This window comes from Phalacrocorax carbo, chromosome 1 (genome assembly GCF_963921805.1).
Source record: "Phalacrocorax carbo chromosome 1, bPhaCar2.1, whole genome shotgun sequence".
Lineage (NCBI taxonomy): Eukaryota > Metazoa > Chordata > Aves > Suliformes > Phalacrocoracidae > Phalacrocorax > Phalacrocorax carbo.
The window spans coordinates 62,408,452-62,428,499 of NC_087513.1; the positions used below are offsets into that span (position 1 = coordinate 62,408,452).

The 20,048-nt window shown below is 39.5% G+C and overlaps 1 protein-coding gene across 2 annotated transcripts; it reads left to right on the forward strand.

Annotated features, from left to right (window-relative positions):
* Positions 1-1,129: 1,129 nt before the first annotated feature.
* Positions 1,130-18,201, forward strand: WASHC3 (WASH complex subunit 3). Of its 2 annotated transcripts, none has more exons than XM_064456407.1 (7): positions 1,130-1,314; positions 2,960-3,058; positions 5,368-5,433; positions 6,864-6,992; positions 8,568-8,678; positions 12,600-12,664; positions 16,014-18,201. In XM_064456407.1, the coding sequence occupies exons 1-7, from the start codon at positions 1,264-1,266 to the stop codon at positions 16,096-16,098; spliced, it is 606 nt and encodes a 201-aa protein (XP_064312477.1). In that variant the 5' UTR covers positions 1,130-1,263; the 3' UTR covers positions 16,099-18,201. The 2 variants fall into 2 exon arrangements, with proteins under 2 accessions (XP_064312477.1, XP_064312485.1); XM_064456415.1 differs by having other exon boundaries at positions 8,571-8,678.
* The last annotated feature ends 1,847 nt before the right edge of the window (positions 18,202-20,048 follow it).

The window sequence follows — 20,048 nt, forward strand, 5'->3', positions numbered from 1 at the left end:
GCAGTGATGGGTACTGCTGAACAAAACAAACACGTTAGGTCACAGCTAGGTTTACCATACCCCCTTTTTCCTTTTGCCTAAGCATCAAGGTACAGGAATCTTTTGTAACATGATTACAGGCACACTTTTGTCTTTTTCAGAAGATCCCAAGGTCATTCACTGCTCATTGTTTTTATTCCCCATATTCAAAATGTGGTCCTTCAGCACTCAAATTACCCATATGGGTGCTGAAACAGTTTCTTCACTGGCTTTTCTCTTTATTTCTTCCATGTCTGACCACCAGGGAAGATGCTTTATCTTCACAAGCTGCATTACCTGGGGCCTTGCCCTGAGGCTGCAGAGTGCTGTCCATACCAGTGTGAGCAAACATGACCTGAAGGAGGCCAGTGCTGGGCCCCTCCACCCTAGCCTGGCCGGGGCCCCTCAGCCACAGGGATGATTTATGGAACAAACCACACAAGTTTTGGGGAAAGCAATGCATTTATACTTATCATAGGACCACAGAATGTCCTGAGTTGGAAGGGACCCACAAGGATCGCCAAGTCCAACCCCTGTCCCTGCACAGGACAAGCCCAAATTCACACCATATCTCTGAGGGTGTTGTCCAAGTGCTTCTTGAATAGCATCAGGCTTGGTGCTGTGACTGCCTCCCTGGGGAGCCTGTCCCAGTGCTCCGCCACCCTCTGGGTGAAGAACCTTTTCCTAATATCCAACCTACACCTCCCCTGGCACATCTTCCTGACATTCCCTCGGGTCCTGTCGTTGGTCACCAGAGAGAAGAGATCAGCGCCTGCCCCTCCTCCTCCCCTTGTGAGGTGTCTACTGACCGCAACGAGGTCTGCCCTCAGTCTCCTCTTCTCGAGGCAGAACAAACCAAGGGACTTTAGCTACTCCTCATACGGCTTCCCCTCTAAACCCTTCACCAACTTCGTGGCCCTCCTCCGGACAAGCAGCACCTGGCTAGGGCTGCGCGGATACTTCAGAGGCGCCTGGCCAAGGCGCTGGGCCTGTGGGTCGCCCGGCCGCAGGGGCGGACCAAGGCCCCGCGGGGACACCCCCCCGTCCCCCGGACTACACTTCCCACGATGCATTGCGGCGGGCGAGGTGGACCGCGCCTGCGCAGGCCCAGGGCACGGCCCCGCGCCGCTCGCCGTGCAGGTTTTCTTTCCGGGCCGGCGAAGTCGCGTACGGAGCGCCGGGGGCTTCCGGGGTGCGGCGGGAGGCGGGTGCGGGGCCGCTCTCCCCCCATCTTCCCCCGCGGGGATGGACGAGGACGGGCTGCCCATTGTGGGCTCCGGCATCGACCTCACCAAGGTACGGGCTGCGGCTGCCCGGGGCTCCGGAGCTCTCCCGCTCCCTCCCCCGACGGCGGCTGCGCTGACCCTGGTGCTGGGCGAGCCCCGGCCCCCGCCTCGCTCCGCTCCCCGGCCCGGCGGTCGGGAGAGCCTCTGAGGCCGGCCGAGGCCTCCCCGGACGGCCCCGGCCGGCAGGGGCGGTGTGCGGGGCCGGGCGGGCAGAGCGGCCGTGTGCTGGGCCGGGGGCCGCCGGGACGGCGCCCTCGGCGCTCGCTGGCCTCGTGCCGGCAGCCGGGCCTCCGCCGCGGGGGCGCGGGAGGACAGGGCGGCCCGTCTTGCCTTCAGCTCTGCCCCCGGGAGCGCGGTGTTCATGTTTTCCAAAGGCGCTTCGCCAGGAGTGCTGGGACAGCGTTGTATTTAAAGGCTGAGCCACCTCCGTCTTGGAACTGCGCAGCCAGTCCCGTGCGCAGCTGCTTGCTCGTGTCTTAATGATGCAAAACCATTTTTTTTAAGCCTTGTTTCTTAAATATAGGGTAAAGACATGACAGTTCCAATTGCCCTGGTGATCCTCCCATGCTTTGTGCCACCCCGTAGATTTCTGATACGGCCGTAAGCACTGTTTGACTGTTCTGGAACTCAGGAATTGAACTTCAGCAAACCCTCCATACACGTGCACAGACCGAAAACTTGAGATAGTAGCAACAACAGTCTCGCAGAAAATCAGGAGGTGTTAAGATTTGCAAAGTGTAGTGAAAGGCTGCGCTGACAAATGGAAGACCAAAGGAGAGGTGGAGACCAGAGTCGCTACATTCACCAGCTGTTGTTCAGTGCAGCTGAAGTTTGGCTGCACATATTTTTCCTTGTAAATCCTTCACTTTAACCAATTACAATTCCATAGAGTAATTTCCTGTGTGAAGTTTAAGACTTAAACAACTGTCCAAAGTAATTAACCCTGAGGCACTATAACTTCATACATAAGCATTTCTGTGAATGTTACTGATTCCAGTCTTCTATCACGGTTTAAATAAAAATGCCAACTGTCTGTTATGTTATGAGTACCAGGGCTTTTTTTGACAAACATACCATTCCACTTTTTAGTCTGAACAGTGTGTGTGCATCAGATCTGACTTGGAGGAGTGATGCTAAAGGGTAATTTTAGGATAGTCTGGGCTTGCAAATAAGAAAAAGTACAGGTAGCCACTAAAGACTGACACAGCAATTTCAGTGTTCTTTATTTTTGACCGTGGTGTTGGTTGTAACTGAGTATTTGTATGGATGACCAGGTGTTTCCTTCTTAAGCTTCAGAAGGAAAGATTCTGATTTCCTCTCTGTTTTTTAAAAAAATTTGACACTTGTTCTTCAGGAACATTCACAATTTCATCTGAAAGTGTTTTCTTACATAACATTCCTTCATTTACGTGGATCTTGTTGCCTTTTCTGTGTATTCTATGACTTTTCAACTGTCATTTTAGTAGATTCTTAGTGAAAAAAGGTTTTCTATGCATTATATATATTTAAAAAATGTTTATATGTATATAAACACACTTAAGGCAGATTTCTAAAATAATTTCTTCAAGAACATTTGCATTTTTAACAGGTCTTTGAATCAAAATGTGAGGTGGCATCTTATGTATAATCTAATTTTCTTATATTATTTAATGCAGGTTCCGGCTATTCAGCAGAAGAGAACTGTAGCATTTCTAAACCAGTTTGTAGTTCACACCGTGCAGTTTCTCAACCGCTTTTCTACGGTTTGTGAAGAGGTATGCTTATTATGTTCCTAGCTGTCAATTTATACAATGAAAAAAATCTTAGAAATGGGAACCATTCACTTGAATCTTTTTGATGCAATAATACTGGTAGCTTAAACAAAAAAAAATTAGTCAGCTTTCTGTTCGAGGCTTTTCCTTGACTAAGTGCTTAAGATGGATTTTTTTTTCCCCAAGATATCCAGATGAACTGCTGATTATACCACTTTTAATGCTGTTTCCTTAAACTTCTGTGTTTGGCACAGTCTTTGAACTTTTTGATACATGAAATTTGTTCCGAGCAGCTCCCTCTGTGGATATTGTCTTGTTTTGAAAGAAGGATGCCATGTTCCTATGGTGCTGAATCCATTTTGACAGTCAGTATCCCTCTCATCTGTGTCCTAGGATATTGCATCAAAACTTGATTTCAGATATAACTACCTTTAATTTAAAAGGGTGATACATTAAGCCCTGAATGTTAGTAACTTTGATGCAGAAAAAAACCCCATCTTTGGCAAGTGATTAGTATGGAACACGAAGCAGTTAATTTTAGTGTCTTGTAAAAAAGAGAAAAATAAAAATATTTTAGTTCAAGTTTTTATAGTGACTTTAGTGTCAATGAAAATACAACAGACTGACAGAATGAGAGTTGTCCACTGAACAGGACAAGAGTGCTTCCTCGCTTGTAGAAGGGGTGTTTCCAATGTGGCTTTGAGCTTAACCTTTTTGTCATTAGTGGTTTTTCTGTAACTTTGCTAGTTTATTCAACAAAGACTACTATATAACCCTAGCCAGCAGGGCTAGGGCACCAGTCAAATCCAATTAGACTAAGCCATGTAACCTGAGAAATTCTGTTACTTGTTGGTAAAGTCTAGAGCCAGACCCATGACAAGTATAAAGTCTGGCTACCACATCAACATATGGAGCTTCAGAGGAAAAAAAAAAAGTTGTGTTTTTTTTTCTAGATTTTTAAACTTATTATAACTTGATACGTGGGACAGTGTAACTGCCTGGTGATGCTGTTGTCAGTTGTCCAAAACTCAGTTGTCACGTGATCTCAATGTTACCTCTTACATAGGCACTATGGAAATCAGAACACATATTTAAAGCCATCTTGAGCATGCAGCAACGCTGTGAAGTCTAGGGAATAAAACAGTTATTAGATAACCTGAAAGTGTTGTTACCCAAGAGACTAAATAGTTGCTTTATAAACTCCTTGAAAAGTTTTTTGTATTTATGAAGTTGAGGAGTGTTTGTTAATGTGAAAGGTCCCAGTCTAAATCAACAGAAGCCAAGAAATGCAAAATTAGGGCTGACACCATCCTTAACTCTAAATGTCTTGGCTTTTGACTAGTCGAACTGACCCGTGAAGTTATATAACTGTCTTCTGTACATCTTTCATCCCCTTTCCCCAACTACATGTAGGGCACATAGTTCCTTTCAGTAGGAACTAATTCCCCTTCATGAACAAAGAACCATCTGTAAACAAGTCAGTGCACCCTCCAAGAAGACTAACTCCTGTCAGTCTCTTTTTACTTTTTCTAGCATATTGGCAGAACTGCCATTTTTTTAGGGTGTTAAAGTTCTGCTTCAGAGCCAGGCAGAATCTTGCCAACGTGCCAGAAAGCTGTCAAGAGTGGTACGTATCTGCCAGCCAGCGTGCTAGCCAGCTTCACTTGGACAGGTCTGGTGGAGTATGGTAGTGATTAGTTAAAAGAGTGACAGTTCTTATAGAGTACTTTAGAAAAACTTAAGTTGTATTTTAAAGAAAAAAAAGTGTCAAAATTTGATTGAGGTGCACCTGGAGCATATAAAGCTTCTGGTTAGTTCTGGTTCACTTTGCATTTTGACTATATAGGACTTTAAATCACCTGCTGCATTCTTTATCACGTTTTTCTATTTTGTATTTGCTCAGTTACATACACACACACCACAACTTTTCATCTTCGACATTTGGAAAAAGCTTTGAAGAAAGATGTTTTGGTAACGGTGAGAGTACAATATGTCTACCATTATTCTCCAGTTGCTCAGAGTAATACCCTATTTACTTTGGCTTTCTTTTGTACATAGCCTGTCTTCATTCTGTCAGTCATTATATGGGAAAACTAACTGCCTAGTAAAATTGTTTAAAATTTGAACCACTGTAGCTACTGTACTAAAAAGGGATGTCATTGCTTCATTTTTTTCATAATGTTATAATCTCATTTGCACTCTGCCTTCAGCAGGGAGAAGACAAAAGTGATTATTTTTTTAGCTAGGTGTGAACTGTTTTATATGTTTTAGATGTACAAGTGTTTTCACATCCTAATTGTTTTCTATTCTAGAAATTGTCAGCGCTCTCCCTCCGTATCCAACAAATTGAAACAACACTCAATATTTTGGATGCAAAGGTTTGTATATGGACAGACTTTGTTTTCTAATAGTGACAGCCTCCTAGGTTACATGAGCTAGCTTCCTCTTCGTAGTGTGAATTGAGCAAATAAGTTTTCATAATGATTTGAAGGAGCTAATACAAAATGTTCACATGGTAAATTCTCTCTTTGCATGCCTTGCCACTTCTATTGTGTAACATTTAAACATGTAGTTGATAAGGAAGAAAGGAACAAACAGCACAGAACTGAGATGTTGGTTTTGTTTCTGTTAAGCATATTGAACAGGAGAGGAACGCTTGGATCTTGAAAGGGCAGCTGAACTACATGGCAGCTTACTTGTGTTGACTTTATTACCACATTTGGTTTTAAGAAGGTGGAGGGGAGTTTTCTGATATTAAAATATGCAACTTGTGTTGCAGGGCTGCAGTATGAAATTGCATTTGCCACGCAAACTCTATTAAGAAATCTTTGACCCCTTTGTAAAGCAAAAGTATCTTTGTAAATGTTACCAGACCATATTTCAGCTGTTAAAATTTACTAGATAGATGCCTTGTAAACCTTTTGATATTGAAATATAACCTGAGTTGGATCTAAGCTAACACAAATGTATCTGATGTTACTTGTTTAGCTAAAATGACAAAAAGGATATAATCTGTAGTCATGTATTATCATATAATTTTCTAAAAGAAAAAAAAGCAACAAACCCCCAAACCAGAAAAACACCCACTGTAAAGTTTTAACCAATCCTTCTTTCAGTAACAATGGAAGCAATTTCGGTTGGCTTTTCTGGGAGCAGGGGTAGGACATTTTGAAACCGTTCATTAAGATCTGTGTGAAAAAAATACTGTAGTAGTGCAAACAGTACTTTCAAACTCTTATTTCTTTCAAAATATTTAGACATAATCAGTATTGGTAATTTTTGCAGAATTCTTCATTATCACATTAAATAGAGTGTCCTTCAAATAAATACATGGTGTATTTAATATCCACTCTCAGCATTTCCTTAAAAAAAAGTCAAGATGTAGAAAATTGCAAAATCTGTAACCAGTCACCCATCTGTTATGTAAGAGAGCTGCTCTTGTCATGATTTCTTTCACTGTAGAGGAAGTAGCAGAGAAGATGGCACAGCTCTTGCGTGGTTGATAAGTGCAGTAGCAAAATGCTGGGAAGGTGTTGAAGCCTTTTGCTGCAACCCTGTGTTAACAGTGAAAGCTCCAATGAAGTGTTTTGGGGTTTTGTTGTAGAAGCCACCTGAAGAGAAAAATCATTTGGTTTGGTTTTTTTTTCCCCCCTCCAATCAAAATACCAAAACTAGTGGTAAAAAGTTAGGATTTTGCTAATGTGAAACCTACCTGTGCGTATGTGGTAAGCAGCATACTGCAGATTTTATTGTACACATAGACTTATGATACGTTCATTGCTTGTTTGTTGGTATTTTGCATGTTCAGTTATCCTCTATCCCTGGCCTAGAAGATGTCAAATTTGAAGTGTCCAGTGCAAATATGAATAGTGTTACAAATGGTCCTGTGGCACAAGCTACTACGGATCAGCAGACGGCTGTGTCACCTCAAACTGGAGTAAGTATTGAAGCATAACTAATACACTGAGGGAATATACCTCCCCACGTCAAGTTTCTAGTCTCATTTGAAACAGATAGAAGAAGCAAGTCTATTGGAATAGAGCAATCAACTGTAAAGATCTAAAGCTATGTTTTTCACTAATGAAACTGTTTTAATGAGTGACAAAAAAGGGTGTACCATTTCTTGAATATGTGGCTTAAGTAATTAGAACTAAGTAAAATCTAATGGCAAATGCCTCCCTTCTTCTTCAGTCACGCTAAAGCATGAACGTGAATTACATCAGGGGACTGGGAAGGTCATGAATAAAAATAACAGTTGGAATCACATAATTCCAACTCTTTTCTCCTTTCAGCTCAAATTGGACTTTCTGGTATACTTTATTTTAAAGATGTTATTACAGGGAATGTTTTCTACATAGTATCATCTATGTACAGAAAATGCCAGCATATTATAAGTGATCAACATTAAGATCCGATCCCTGCAGTTAATTTTTTGTTTGGTTTTTTTTATTTTTTGTTTGTTTGTTTTGTTTTTGTTTTGTTTTGTTTTTGTCGTTGGTTGGTTTTTTGTGTGTTTGTTTTGTTGGGTTTTTAACCCAAACTTAAATCCTGTGATCACCACATCACTAAGTGAGGCTTTCTGCCTCATTTGTAGATGGGAGTTGTTTCCTCAGTTTCCTATTTCAGTTTCTTTTCTTGGAATCTCCAAGCTCATTCTCTTACTTGGTGGAAGTTGCTGTGGAGCAGCAGTAGCTAGAGTACTCTGCGGCCTTTCCCTGCCTGTTGAAGATTGTAACTCCAATTTGCAGCCAGCAACGTGGGAGACAGGATGGATAGTTAGCATTGTGTCGTTCAGTCATGTTAGAGAATGACTCCCAGTTATTGTGCTTTCCTTAAAGTGTTCCTTCTCTCAGGTATTACAGTAAGGACAGATATTCCTGAAAGGAGGTTTCCAATGCTACTTTCAAATGGCTAGTTTAATAGTGAATATGCAGTTTTCCATTGTCCTTTAAATAGTACTATAGCTTCTTGTCAGTTTTCATTTTTTTAATTACTTTCAAGGGTTCTTTGCTTTCATTATGTTATCCTTTAGGTTAATGGTTTATACTAAAAAGCATAGTTTAAAAGTTGTATGATCTGTATGAAACATTTGTCAGAGAATCAAATAAATACTTTGAGGAAAAAATGCATTGAACCACTAGGGCAAATATAAAGATATAGTCCTTAGAAAAAAGAAAATTCTAAAGTAAGCATTTAAATTTAGTTCTGTTCTATTCATTAAATACTACAGACTTAATGGGGCTAGTATAGACATATTTTCCCACATATTGTGCAATAACTTAAATTGTGACTAAAAGTATAAAATCATGCTTGTAATGGTCAGTAACAAAAGAGCTGTCTTTCTGTATTCATTTATCTTGGAAATCTCTAATACTATGAATGTAGATCGTAATAATCTTGATGTAAGAAGAGTTGCACTTTACGCTTAAATTACAAATTTTATGGATTGAAATCTGTCTATGCTTCTGGTCTGCATACCTAACCATTCAAGCGTTATATTCTTTGCATACAGCAGAACAACATACCTGAAGAAGGGCTACAGAAAACGGAGGTAGTAACAGAAAATGTCAGAACTGTGGCCAAGGATCCGAGATATGCCAGATACCTCAAAATGGTACAAGTGGTAAGTCAGCTCTCTTCTCACTCTTTGGGTACTCCAGTATTTTTACATGGAACATCACGCGCAGCTGTAAGTGAACTTTAAGTGTCTGAAGACATATATTGCATCAGTAATCTTTAAGCTAGGATAACACCACAGTATCTCTAGCACATCTTCTCTAATAAATGAGGTGATGTAATATATTCCCTCAGACAGTTTCAGGCAAGATTGTTCTACAAAATTCTGCCAATATACTTGTGAACTGAAGGTGAGAAGATGTGCAAACGCAGAGTGATATTACCTGGAGTCACAGAAGATGCCACTGAAAGTGTAGTTATTCTGGCAGAACTGGTGTCATTCCCTACACACAGACATGGTTACAGTTTGGTTTTGCTGTAGGGTACAAAATGCAGCTTTGCTAGTATAGTCCAGAGCAGGAGTATTTCTGCAGGGTTCAAAAACAGAGATAGAATTGCTTCAGCACTTGGTTCCACTTCAGTTTCCTGGTAGTCATAATGCAAGTTTTATTTACTTCTTTATCTGTGGGCTGTTCTACAGATAAATAGGAAAAAAATGAATGTAATCTCAATATTTACATGTGTGAAAACTAATGAAGGAGTGAAAAGATGAATGGGAGACTCTTGGTGGCATTTTTTAAGAGCTCTTTTTTTCATGTCCACGAAACTAAAAATGAGATTGGAAACAAAGAAAAAAAATATCTGTCTTTATTTTCAAGCTGTCAGTGGAAATTTTCCTCTAAAGTATATATTATAATTCTGGAAAATATGACCGTGTCATAGTATTAGTAAAATGTTGCTTATGTTAAAAGTAACTTAATGGTTTCACTCCCTCTTCAGAGCAATTACTACAATTGGTGTGCTTGGTACATTGGATGATGTTCCAGACCTTATTTTTCACTTGAATCACAAATTGGCACTTTATGGCTAACTTATTACAAACCATTTGGAAAACGTAGCGGTGTGGTAGTAGCAGAGAGTAGAACACTATGCTAGTGTATTGATTTAATGCCAGACTTCAAAGTGGATGTGAAAGTGCTGGATGGTCTAATTTGGCTTTTTCTTTTTTTTTTGTGACTGCTAGAGGAATGAGATCTCACTTTCCACATTTATCCATTGTACTGGCAGTTTCTGGTGACTCCTCTGCCAGTTGTAAACAGTGTGGTAGGAGCGTCAAACTAATGTACTACAAATTAATGTGTTTTTTTGATTTGCCAAACTTGTATTCTTGTCCAGTCAAGTATTTCAGTTAGTGTCATTTATTTGCCCAAATGAAGTTTCTAACTGAAGATATGTTTGAACTAATCATTTATTTATTGCTCACAGTATTTGTAGTATTTAAGAATTAGCACCGTGAGGAGGTATTCCTTCTACACTGAAGATAGCTGTTCTGTGAAATAGTAACAAACTCATTTTGGTAGCGTGCAGATGACCATGCTAAATTCATCTTTTTTAAAATATACAACAATCATATTCAAGCAAAACTTACAAAAGCAATATCGTATTTGCTACAATAAATACTTCTATTATTCAGAACACCTATTGACAGTGTGAGAAGAGTGTCTACGATTTCAGATAAACTTCATGTTTAAAGTAATATTACTCTTACTTGATTCTAAACACCAGACATGACTGCATAGGCGCCAGGATATGGGCTGGCCTGGTACAGATTGATCTGTGCTTTAAAGGACTGAAATAAAACCCAGACGTGGAGAGTGCACTGATCTTCAGGGACTGCCTCTTTCTGCACTATGGAGAACTGAAACCTATTTTGCAACAAGATTGTTACTTGCACTGTGGCTTCTCCAGGACCTGCACACTTCCCAAGGTGCAGGTCCAGGCTGGGCGTAGGGCTGGGGTACACTGTGTTGAATGTGTAGTGATTTGGATTATTTCAAATCTTTACTGGGCAGAGACAAATGCGATGGAAATTTAGTATTGGCTCCTCTGTTAGAAAAGTACACCTGTGCCATTTTAGTGGACCTCTATGCTCAGTGTAGTTGCTGTTTAGATTTAAAATAGTTGTCTGTTTTATTTTAGTAAGATTTAGGGTCACAGCAGTATTAGGCTCTGATTTTCCAGATATGAAAGTATGAAACATGAAGTAATCGTAGTGCCCTGATCGTATTATGAACAGATATAGGTACAATAGTACTAGTTTTCCTTCAGGGAAAAAGTGCACTGTTAAAGGGTATTTTGGTTAAACTTAAGATTAGTTTTGTAAATCTATGATATATGAGGGTACTGAGAGTTAACATATTTTGATGCATACAATTTTGGAATAAAACGCTTCTCCAAGTATGAACGTAAAAACATATCCGTTTCCGATCCATTCTTAGAAGCTCATATACCAAGCCCCCTGTCATTGAGAGCCAATTCAAATTCTGCTTTGCCTGATCTGACTCAGTCTGGTTTTCACATTGTTTGAATTGATGCGTAGACACTTCATCGGTGACTTCTGAGCTGGGGAAAGGAACCCCAAGAGCAGTCAAGCAAGGGAAAAAGCATTAGATAGTACAAGATGGTGTATAGACACACAGTCCCTGGTGTGCAAATCTGTACTAGAATGAGGGTATGATTTAAACTGTCATGAAATACTAAAATGCTTTCCCCTTTGTAAGGTACATTAGTTGTGAATTACTGAGAGGTTTCTTTATTACAAGCTAATACATCACAACTATTTGAGTCACATTTTTGCCAATATGTCCAATAGATTCCTAAAACTATGTACCTCTCTGTGTGCTATTCCAGAATCTTCAAACAAAAGTCTTGATTGTGGTTCTTACTGTGAAACTGCACAAGGAAAACACAGCTAGCTTAGCTCTCACTTTGCCAGGTTAGCTACTGCAACTGCCACTACTACCATATGCTTCTCTGGAACATTAGTCATGGCTGCCCTCTATTTTATCACTACTTTACTTACTTTGGACAACAGATATTCGTCCTGTGCCAGAAGAATCCTATGGTACTTTTCATTTAGGTTGTGAGGCCTCTCCTCACCTCTCCTAGACCATCAGTAGTTTTGTCCCTTGGAAATTAGAAATTGTATCCTCTTGGCCCCCCACCCACGGCATGCAGCCGTCCAGGTGGCGTTTCTGATGGTTTGCAACAGGGGACGGCAAAGCAACAAGTTGTCTTTGAGCAACTCTAGTGGAAACATAGGAACAGTTTGTTGGAATGTATCTCCTAAGGCAACGTGGGTCAAAGTGTTCTTGGTTATTCGATCCAAGATGAGAGCATGTTTAGGTGTTGCTGAATAAAATAAAGTGCAGAAGCTGTGGAAGGACTTGAAGTGAAAGGAAGGGATTTTTTTAACACGTACATAGCTGGCTAAAATCTGTTCACAAGTCATAGGAGATTCAAGCCTGACTGTACAAGCACGTGTATTCAGAGGAATCACTTTTAAATTGTGCTTCTGTTCTGGTGTCATGGCCTTTTTTCTGCATACTTTTAAAAGACTTTTCTGATTTTTAGCACTGCCTTAAGTATCCTTCCGGAGTACTTTCCTGGTTTTCCTCCTTCTTTGGCTGTACCTTCAGCATGTCTGAGTCTTTATCTTTCAAGCAGAACTGTTCTCTGCTGTCTTTGTGCTGTTTTGTTCTTTCCTCACATTCTCATCTGTACACATAATTTCAGCTTCCTGGTTTTGTCTGCATGAATTGCAAATATATCTGTCCATTCCTGATTCTCTCCCTGCAACTTTCCCTAGATGTTTTTCCGTAAATATAATGAGGATTAAAAGGGCCTTTGATCTCAGTCATTTCTCACTTCTAGGTTCGTACAGGTGGCAACTGAGATTATCATTCCATGCTTTCATTCAACAAGTGCCATGCATAAATTCATATGAAAGTGTAGCCTAAAAGAACCTGTAGAATTTAGTTCACCTGTTTGTGTCCAGTAGTTTCATACTGTTCTTCTTCCTACACAGGGTGTTCCTGTAATGGCAATACGAAACAAAATGATTTCTGAAGGGCTAAATCCAGATCTTCTTGAGTAAGTAATTAGTAGCTTTCAGTAGGGCTGGAATGCAACCATGTGTTTAAAAACCTTGGAAAAATGTATGCTTAGAAAAGCTTTTTGCATGTTATTGTGAATCTAAATTATCAGCATTAGAACAGGTTTTGAAGTCTTCCACAAAAGGATTTTTTAGCATTTTATAGGTCTGAAGAGGGCCATCAGTACCATAGGAGGAGGGATGCAATCTCAGGTATGAGCTGTCTTTTCAGTATTGTCTAGCCCAAGGCAAGGCCCAGGAAATATGGAGACTGGAATATAAATGCGTGGGGACTGCACCCTCCCAAACTGAAGGTTACAGGACTTTACCATTCAGACTTGAGAGGAAATGGAAGGCTTCTTCCAAGCCAAGCAGAGTAGTGCAGTTCAAGGAAAAGGATATAGCAATTACAAGGTAACATTTGACAATGTGCATCTAGCGATGAGGAGTCAAATAATTCGTCAGTAGCCATTTTCACTGTACTGTTTAGGGTATGAGGTTTTCTTCCAACACTTCAATAACAAAATGTCATTACTGTAGAGAAATAAGAACAAGCTGTTTTATTTTGCTGGATGCGTGAGGGACAACACAGTTGTTTCCAGATTCCCTCAGTAGATGGAGTGTACATCTTGACTTCAACATTGAAAGTTGAAGCTGACATATCAGCTAACCTGATATGAAGACTACTAAGAATAGATACTCATTTTCAAAGCTACTTGTGTGGCCTTAAGCATGAACTTTAAGCTTACTTTACATTTGACATGTAATTTAGTTTTACTGTAGTATTTCACAGAATTTGTTAAACTGATAACTGATGAAAACAATAACTTTCCGTCTTACCTCATAGCCACTACACTGTTTGAAAGACTTTTGCATCCTCTTCAGAAACTGTCAGTATATTAGAAAGCCCACTTCTTTTTACATTTTGGAAAGGCAGCCACTTGTTTAATTAAATAAATAAAAATATGGGAAAACTGAGGTATTGTCATACGTTATGTCACTGTAGTTCCCAGCTACTTCCTGGTGTCCAAATAAGCCTGAAGTAGTTATTCCTCAGTTGATATTTTTACTGATCAAACGAAAAATAAGGAAAAGAACACAAGTAAGAACCTGTGCAAGTCTGAGACAGGGTTATCAAACGTGGTTTTACTATATATGTCTTAACTCTGGTGTATTTCTTAATCTGTGTTTCTGGTCTGTACCTTTCTGTAAATGCTGCTATTTCTTCATGTCTGGATGGACTTTTTTTTAGTACATAAAAATAAGGTAACAGGTTAAAATTTCAAAACTTTTTTTTTAAAAAAAGTACCTGCTTTTGAATTGTCTTTTGGGTTAAGACAGAAACATTGTAACTGTGGATTGGGGCTCACAGAATACGTTTGGGGTTTGGTCTCAAAGTTCATCTACAAAGATTGTGTGCGACACTAATGCTTAGGCAGATCTTCTTTAAAATGTTACTAGTTTGAAAACTGTATAGGAAATCTACACGGTTAAAGCAAGCTAATTATTTGGCAAAGTGCATAATGCCTCTTTGAAGAATTGGTGGTATTTGAAGCAATTTTTTAATATTTTAAGGAGCCAGGGGTGACATTTGCTCTAATCTTTTTGCTTTCTTCTCTCAATATCATAGGCTTTTTATTTTTCTAACGTGTATCTTGCCATTCACACTACATTTCTTGGGTCTTCAGGTTACTTAGGCCTGCTCACTCAGTCCTAGTGAAAATTAGGAAAATGTGCAAATTGCTCTGTGCTCAGTCACTTACTGCAGCCTCTCCCAGCTACTTGCCGGTGACCGAGTGTCATTTTTCTGTGGCTGCAGAGATGCTAATTCTAATAATATGGAGTGGTTTATACTCTCTTCCTTCAGCTGTTCTACTTCTATTATAGCTCCTTTCTCAACTTTTTACAGAGTTTGAAAACTGCCTGTTCTATCAAGCTCCCAGTTTATGTATTTTTAACTTTTGTTTCTTATCCTTCCTCTCTTGCCTGTCTACAATTCCAGGAGAGTTTGTCCTGCCCTCGTGAACTAAAGGAATTCATTGCCATCTTCCTTTCCTCACTAGACGAGAGTTTTTGCACTGGTCTCTCCAGATCACATGTCTTTGCACAGCTCTTCTGTTTTGTCATTACCACGGCAACAAGGAATAATATTGTGAAGTGGTATTTGCATGAGAAAGCAAACGCTTTCTTCATTTATTTTGGAGGTGTGCAGGGGGGAGGGAGAAGGCTCTCTTACAGTTCTTTAATGCACTTCTCATTTTTGCACCCCAAGTGTTTAGAAACACTTTAAAGGTACCTTAGGGATTTCCAGCAGAGGAATTATAATAAACAGAACTAAAATTGGAAAAGAAATTCTGTGGCCTGACACACAGGGGTAGCCCCAAGATAAATAACAAAGGAACAAATAATATGATTGTCAGCTTAGTTTAAAATGTAATATTTTATCAAGGAGAGCAGTTAACTATCACACAGGAAGCTAGTTTTTGTGAAGATTATTCTGCCCTTCCCCAAATATAATTGCGTGTATATTTTCTACCTTGGTTTAAGAATTTACCAGGCTCAGACTGGCTTGTATTGTCTAACCCATTACATACTTAGGAGGGAGACTCCAGGGAGAGCCAGCAGCTTCAGTCAGTAGTGTTAGTTAGTCTTTAGATGGCTTGCTTCTCTCCACTTCATTCCCGGTAGATTCCCTGAGCAAATGTTTTGACACAGTGTTAAGACCCATTTTAAATATTCTCTTCAAAACTAAATACAAGAGATCTGATCATTTATAGTCAATAAAAATCCCATGGCTGCTCTTGCATGTCAAATTTAACCCAGTGTTCTAGCCAAGTTCCACTCTGAGTAATTCTTTTTTGCCTCTCTAAATTATCCCTGCAGTTTTAGTTGGATACAATATCGTTCATTTCCTGTCTTATTTTTTTCACGTACTATTTACACTGCTTAATGGTGTACAGCATGTTCCTTTCAGTCCTAGAACCTCTGAAGAGTGAAAAAAAGAGAATTAATCAGTATTGACTGCTTTCAACGCTTTCTACAAGTATTTGCCACTTCTTTGCTATCTGTCATTACTTCCGATAACCTCAAAGGTGTGCATTCAACCTGATGTCCACAGAGTTTTGATATCCAATGAGTTACAATTTCTAGTGTTTTATCTTTCAGTTGTAAGCGAAGCAATACCAATAAGGTGTGAGCTTGTAAACTGTAAACAGTTAATGTGTTAAATGTTGTGGATATACAGTGCATGCAATTGTAGTGAAAGGACGTTAGCATTTCATGCTAAGTTGCTTGTGTTCTCAGCCGCCTTCTAGGATTTACAACATACAACATTTTTGTTGCCTGCAGGACCCCAGATGCCCCTGTGCCTGCCTGGGGAGATGATGGGAATGCAGAAGACAGTTCTGATAGTGAATCTTCATTTAGTGACTAAAAAGACTGATTTTGGCCTTTGGAAACCTCTGTTAAGTGCTGATGTGTTTGGAGCGTGAGCAGGTTTTGCGTGGGTCACATGGGTGACGTGATCTATCTGACAGCATTTTTAGAACTAAGATACTCCACATTCTCTCCCAGAAGGTTTGAACAGGCAGCGTCTTTCAACCTGAACCTTTCCACCACGAAAATTAGTCGGGAGATCCTTGCAATATTTATGCTGCATCATTGCAGATTCTTTTCTAATTCTTCTGAAATTAGACTTTTCAGAAGTCCTAATTTTGTAAAACTCTAAAAATTCCACACCTCTACACCTCCAGGTCTCTAAGACTGCATCTGGTTGTTGTTGGCTTTTCTCTATAACGCTTTTAACCTAAGTTGCCTTCCTTCTGTCCCATAACATACAGGTAAAGTAACTTTTCTAAATGAAAATATTTAATTGTAATCTGATGATGTGTATTTTTTTCTGATACACTATATTCTGAAGTGACGCAACAAGAATTACACAGAAGTCAGCTATCTCATGGTGATTGCCAATTAGTGACGCTCTGTTTTGAAAGAAACTAAAATACAAGTGAAAAATACATTGAAAACCAATCTGAATCTGTTTTCAAAGCATATACCACTATTCAATTTCATGTTAGAGTCAGTACAAAGTTGTTCAATTCCTGCTGTGTGGAAAAGTTGATTTATCAAATACAGGTGACAGTGGTGTAGAAAGCAACAAATTTTGCAAGATTGGTTTGAAAATGGCACTGTGAAAGAAGTAAGTGACTGGAGGATTATTAATGGCATACCAGATTCTTGCTGCTTGTTTGCTGTCACATGGGTCAGTAGAAACCACTTTCTGACTGCGGTTGGGCTTATTCGAAAGGAGCTGTGGCTGAGCAGTTTGCATAGGGTAAGAAATCACCTCCAAGTTGGTGCCTTTGCTGATAATTTTGGCAAAGAAGACAAAATTTAGTTTGTATAATGATAAAACTACCCTGCTACCTCTTGAGGTATGCATTGGGGAACAATACAAAGAAATCCACTTGGAGCCTGACTGGCTCTGAAGACTTCCTTCCGAAGTACTTAATCTACTCCATGAGTCAAAAATGACACTTCATTTCAAAAATGACATTTCTTCTTTAATGTAATTTGTTCCACATGAAATTTTGCACAGTCTATTTGAATTCCCCAGATTATTGTGATTATCCCAGAATGCTGTGGGCCAGGGAATCACTCGCTTTCTGGTATTTCACATTCTTCCTAAGACCAAGAAAAGACTAAAATGGAAGCTCTAAGTGTACAAAGTTGTTAGCTTTCATGACTAAGTCATTATCTTCTCTCATAGCTATTTATGCCCCTTAAATAGGTTAGCTGCTTTTTTTTTTTTTCCCGGCAACTTAAGCATGGCACCTCCTTCAGTCTGGCAGACATATTTAAGCTCTTCATAACCTGTAAATCAGGATAATGCCTGAATCCCTACGAGAGCACATATGCACTAGAGAATGTCTAGAAGATGACATTTCAGTGATGTGTTAATTATTATTGAACACTTAAACAAAAATATTCAGTAGTTAACACTTGGTAAGACTTGACAAATATTAACGTATCAGCAGTATTTCAAAAGTAAATAATGTTTCAGAAAGCATAGATTAAAACACTGGTGACTTTTGGAAATCTGTATTTGAAACCTCATTGAAGCAATCTGTATAATTAAAGCTATGTTTTGTAAACGAAAGATGTGGTTCTATTTAATTCCCATATGTTGTTTTAAACAAGGTAATGAAAATTCTTCTGAAGTCGCTGCAATTCATATTTCTCCAAAACTAGTTACGCTGAAGTTGCATCAATTTGCTAGCTGAAGAGGAGAGTTTTGAAAATAGGGGATTGGATTAACCTAAGCCATGTTAGCGCTCTGACTAGAGGAGGACTGAACATCCCATCGCTGCTATTCTAACAAGAAAATTTGCGGAAGACTGGGGTTATGAGGACTGTATGTTTGATACTTGTGAACTGATGTTAACCTGTGTAAGGGAGTAGCATGATTCAAGGAGTTGACTTGAGACTTACTAGTTGATTATTTTTTTAAAGAAATAAAAAAGGTAACCAAAACACAGTTAAGGAGGTATGACTTCCATTGTTTATCATTTTGAAGAAACTTCTTGGGTAATTTTAGTCTGAAAAACCTAAAATCAATTGTCTTTTACATCACTACAGATGTATTTCTATGTGGAATGAAAAAGAAAGCCTCAAGCCTACTGTCACTTGTTAAAATGAGGGATAATTACATATGTCATAGAATAACTATTTCATTAGCAGGCATGCTGAATTTAACTGCTTAAGACTTGGGTTTTTTTCAGGGTAACTGTTTACTTTGGAATAGTGCGGTCTTGGTAGGCTTGCAGAAACGTTAAGAAAAACCCTTGCCGCTTTGCCTCCTCTCCCACTTGAGTGGCAGCACACTGCGCAGTAAAAATCCAAGTGTTTGAACTGTGAGGAACCAGGGAGAAAAAGACAAAACCTTCCCCTTCTACCTTCAGTGCATCAGCAGCCATAATGCTTCCACTGCCTTTGGAACCTCTGACCGCATTAAGCTCCACTATTCCTGCCAGTCTCATCTGCTAAACACATCCCTGTACTCTTCGGTTGTAGCCAAGTTCAATCTGAGATGTTTCAGCTTAGGACACATGCTGACACAAGAAGCTATTAAGAATGGGAAGGTTGGTCTGAGACTGAGTTATGTCAGCTGTGCTAGTTCTCCGTGATCTACAACAGTTTTCTGGTGAGATGGTGCTAACCCAGAAAGTTGGAAAGTCCGTAACCGCAAGCTAAATACTATAAGCAGAGAATATTCCAACTTGCTCATTATTTGCCATCTGTTTTGGCATAGAAGATGGAGGGACTATTTCAACTTGGCTGCACAGTAATCAGATATACGTAGTACTTTCAAGGGAAGAAGTCCGTTTCTAAGTTACTTCTACTTTTAAAAAGCTTCCACCAGCAGTGACCTTTTAAAAGATGCAGTATGCATTGAGGTGTGTCACTCACACGCATCTAATAAGCCCAAATTTTACATGGATTTAAAATCATCATCTGGGGCAATATTACAATTCAAAAGTGTGACAACTGCTTCAGCTTGTTGCTGGAATAACTGTTGAATGCATCTGTTAATATTAAACATGTACTATTAGTAAATTATGTACTCAATGTTTAAGCAAACTTTTTACCCCATCACTATCTATCTTCCTCATTTTGCAGGTGATCTGGTGTGCAGAATGTATAAAGGTCTGTTTCTCAAAGTTATTACAGGCATTTTAAATGCACGTCGGTGCCGTAAGACTAGACGCATATCTGTATTTATGTAAGTGAAACCTCAAACAACTGTCAAAGGGAAAAACAACATCTGGACATGATAATAACTTTATACTGAAGTCCTCATTTAGCACTCTTAATCATTAATTTGTTCCTTCTCAACTCTCCTGTTCAGCTACATTTGAAAAGAAAATTGATGGTTCTTTTTCCAAGCCGGTCTCTTCCTCTCTCTTGTTTTTCTTTCCAGTGTGTGTTAATTACAGCAGTGACTAAGTGTATAGTTTGACTTTCTGTGAAAAAAAGTCATAAGAAGTTATAGCCTGTACTTGGATAAAGAGAATATCACTGAGATCAGCACTCTGAGTTGTCTGTGATCAGGTCAATTTTGTTTTCCACAATGTTGCATAGCAAGAAACTGAAGTTCATCATGGTCTTAAGCTTTCTGGGAATCCAGTTTTATCTCTGAAAAGCTGATACACGGTTACAGCATTGCACTGGATTTATCTGCAAAACAGAACGTGTATTTTCTTACTCTTCAGAAAATTTGGCAGCCTGAGATGACTGCAGGTCAACTGCCTGCACGAGAGCCCAAAGCGTTATTCTGAAACTTCACATGGTGGTGCCTCCATTCAGACCACTTTACAGGCAAGA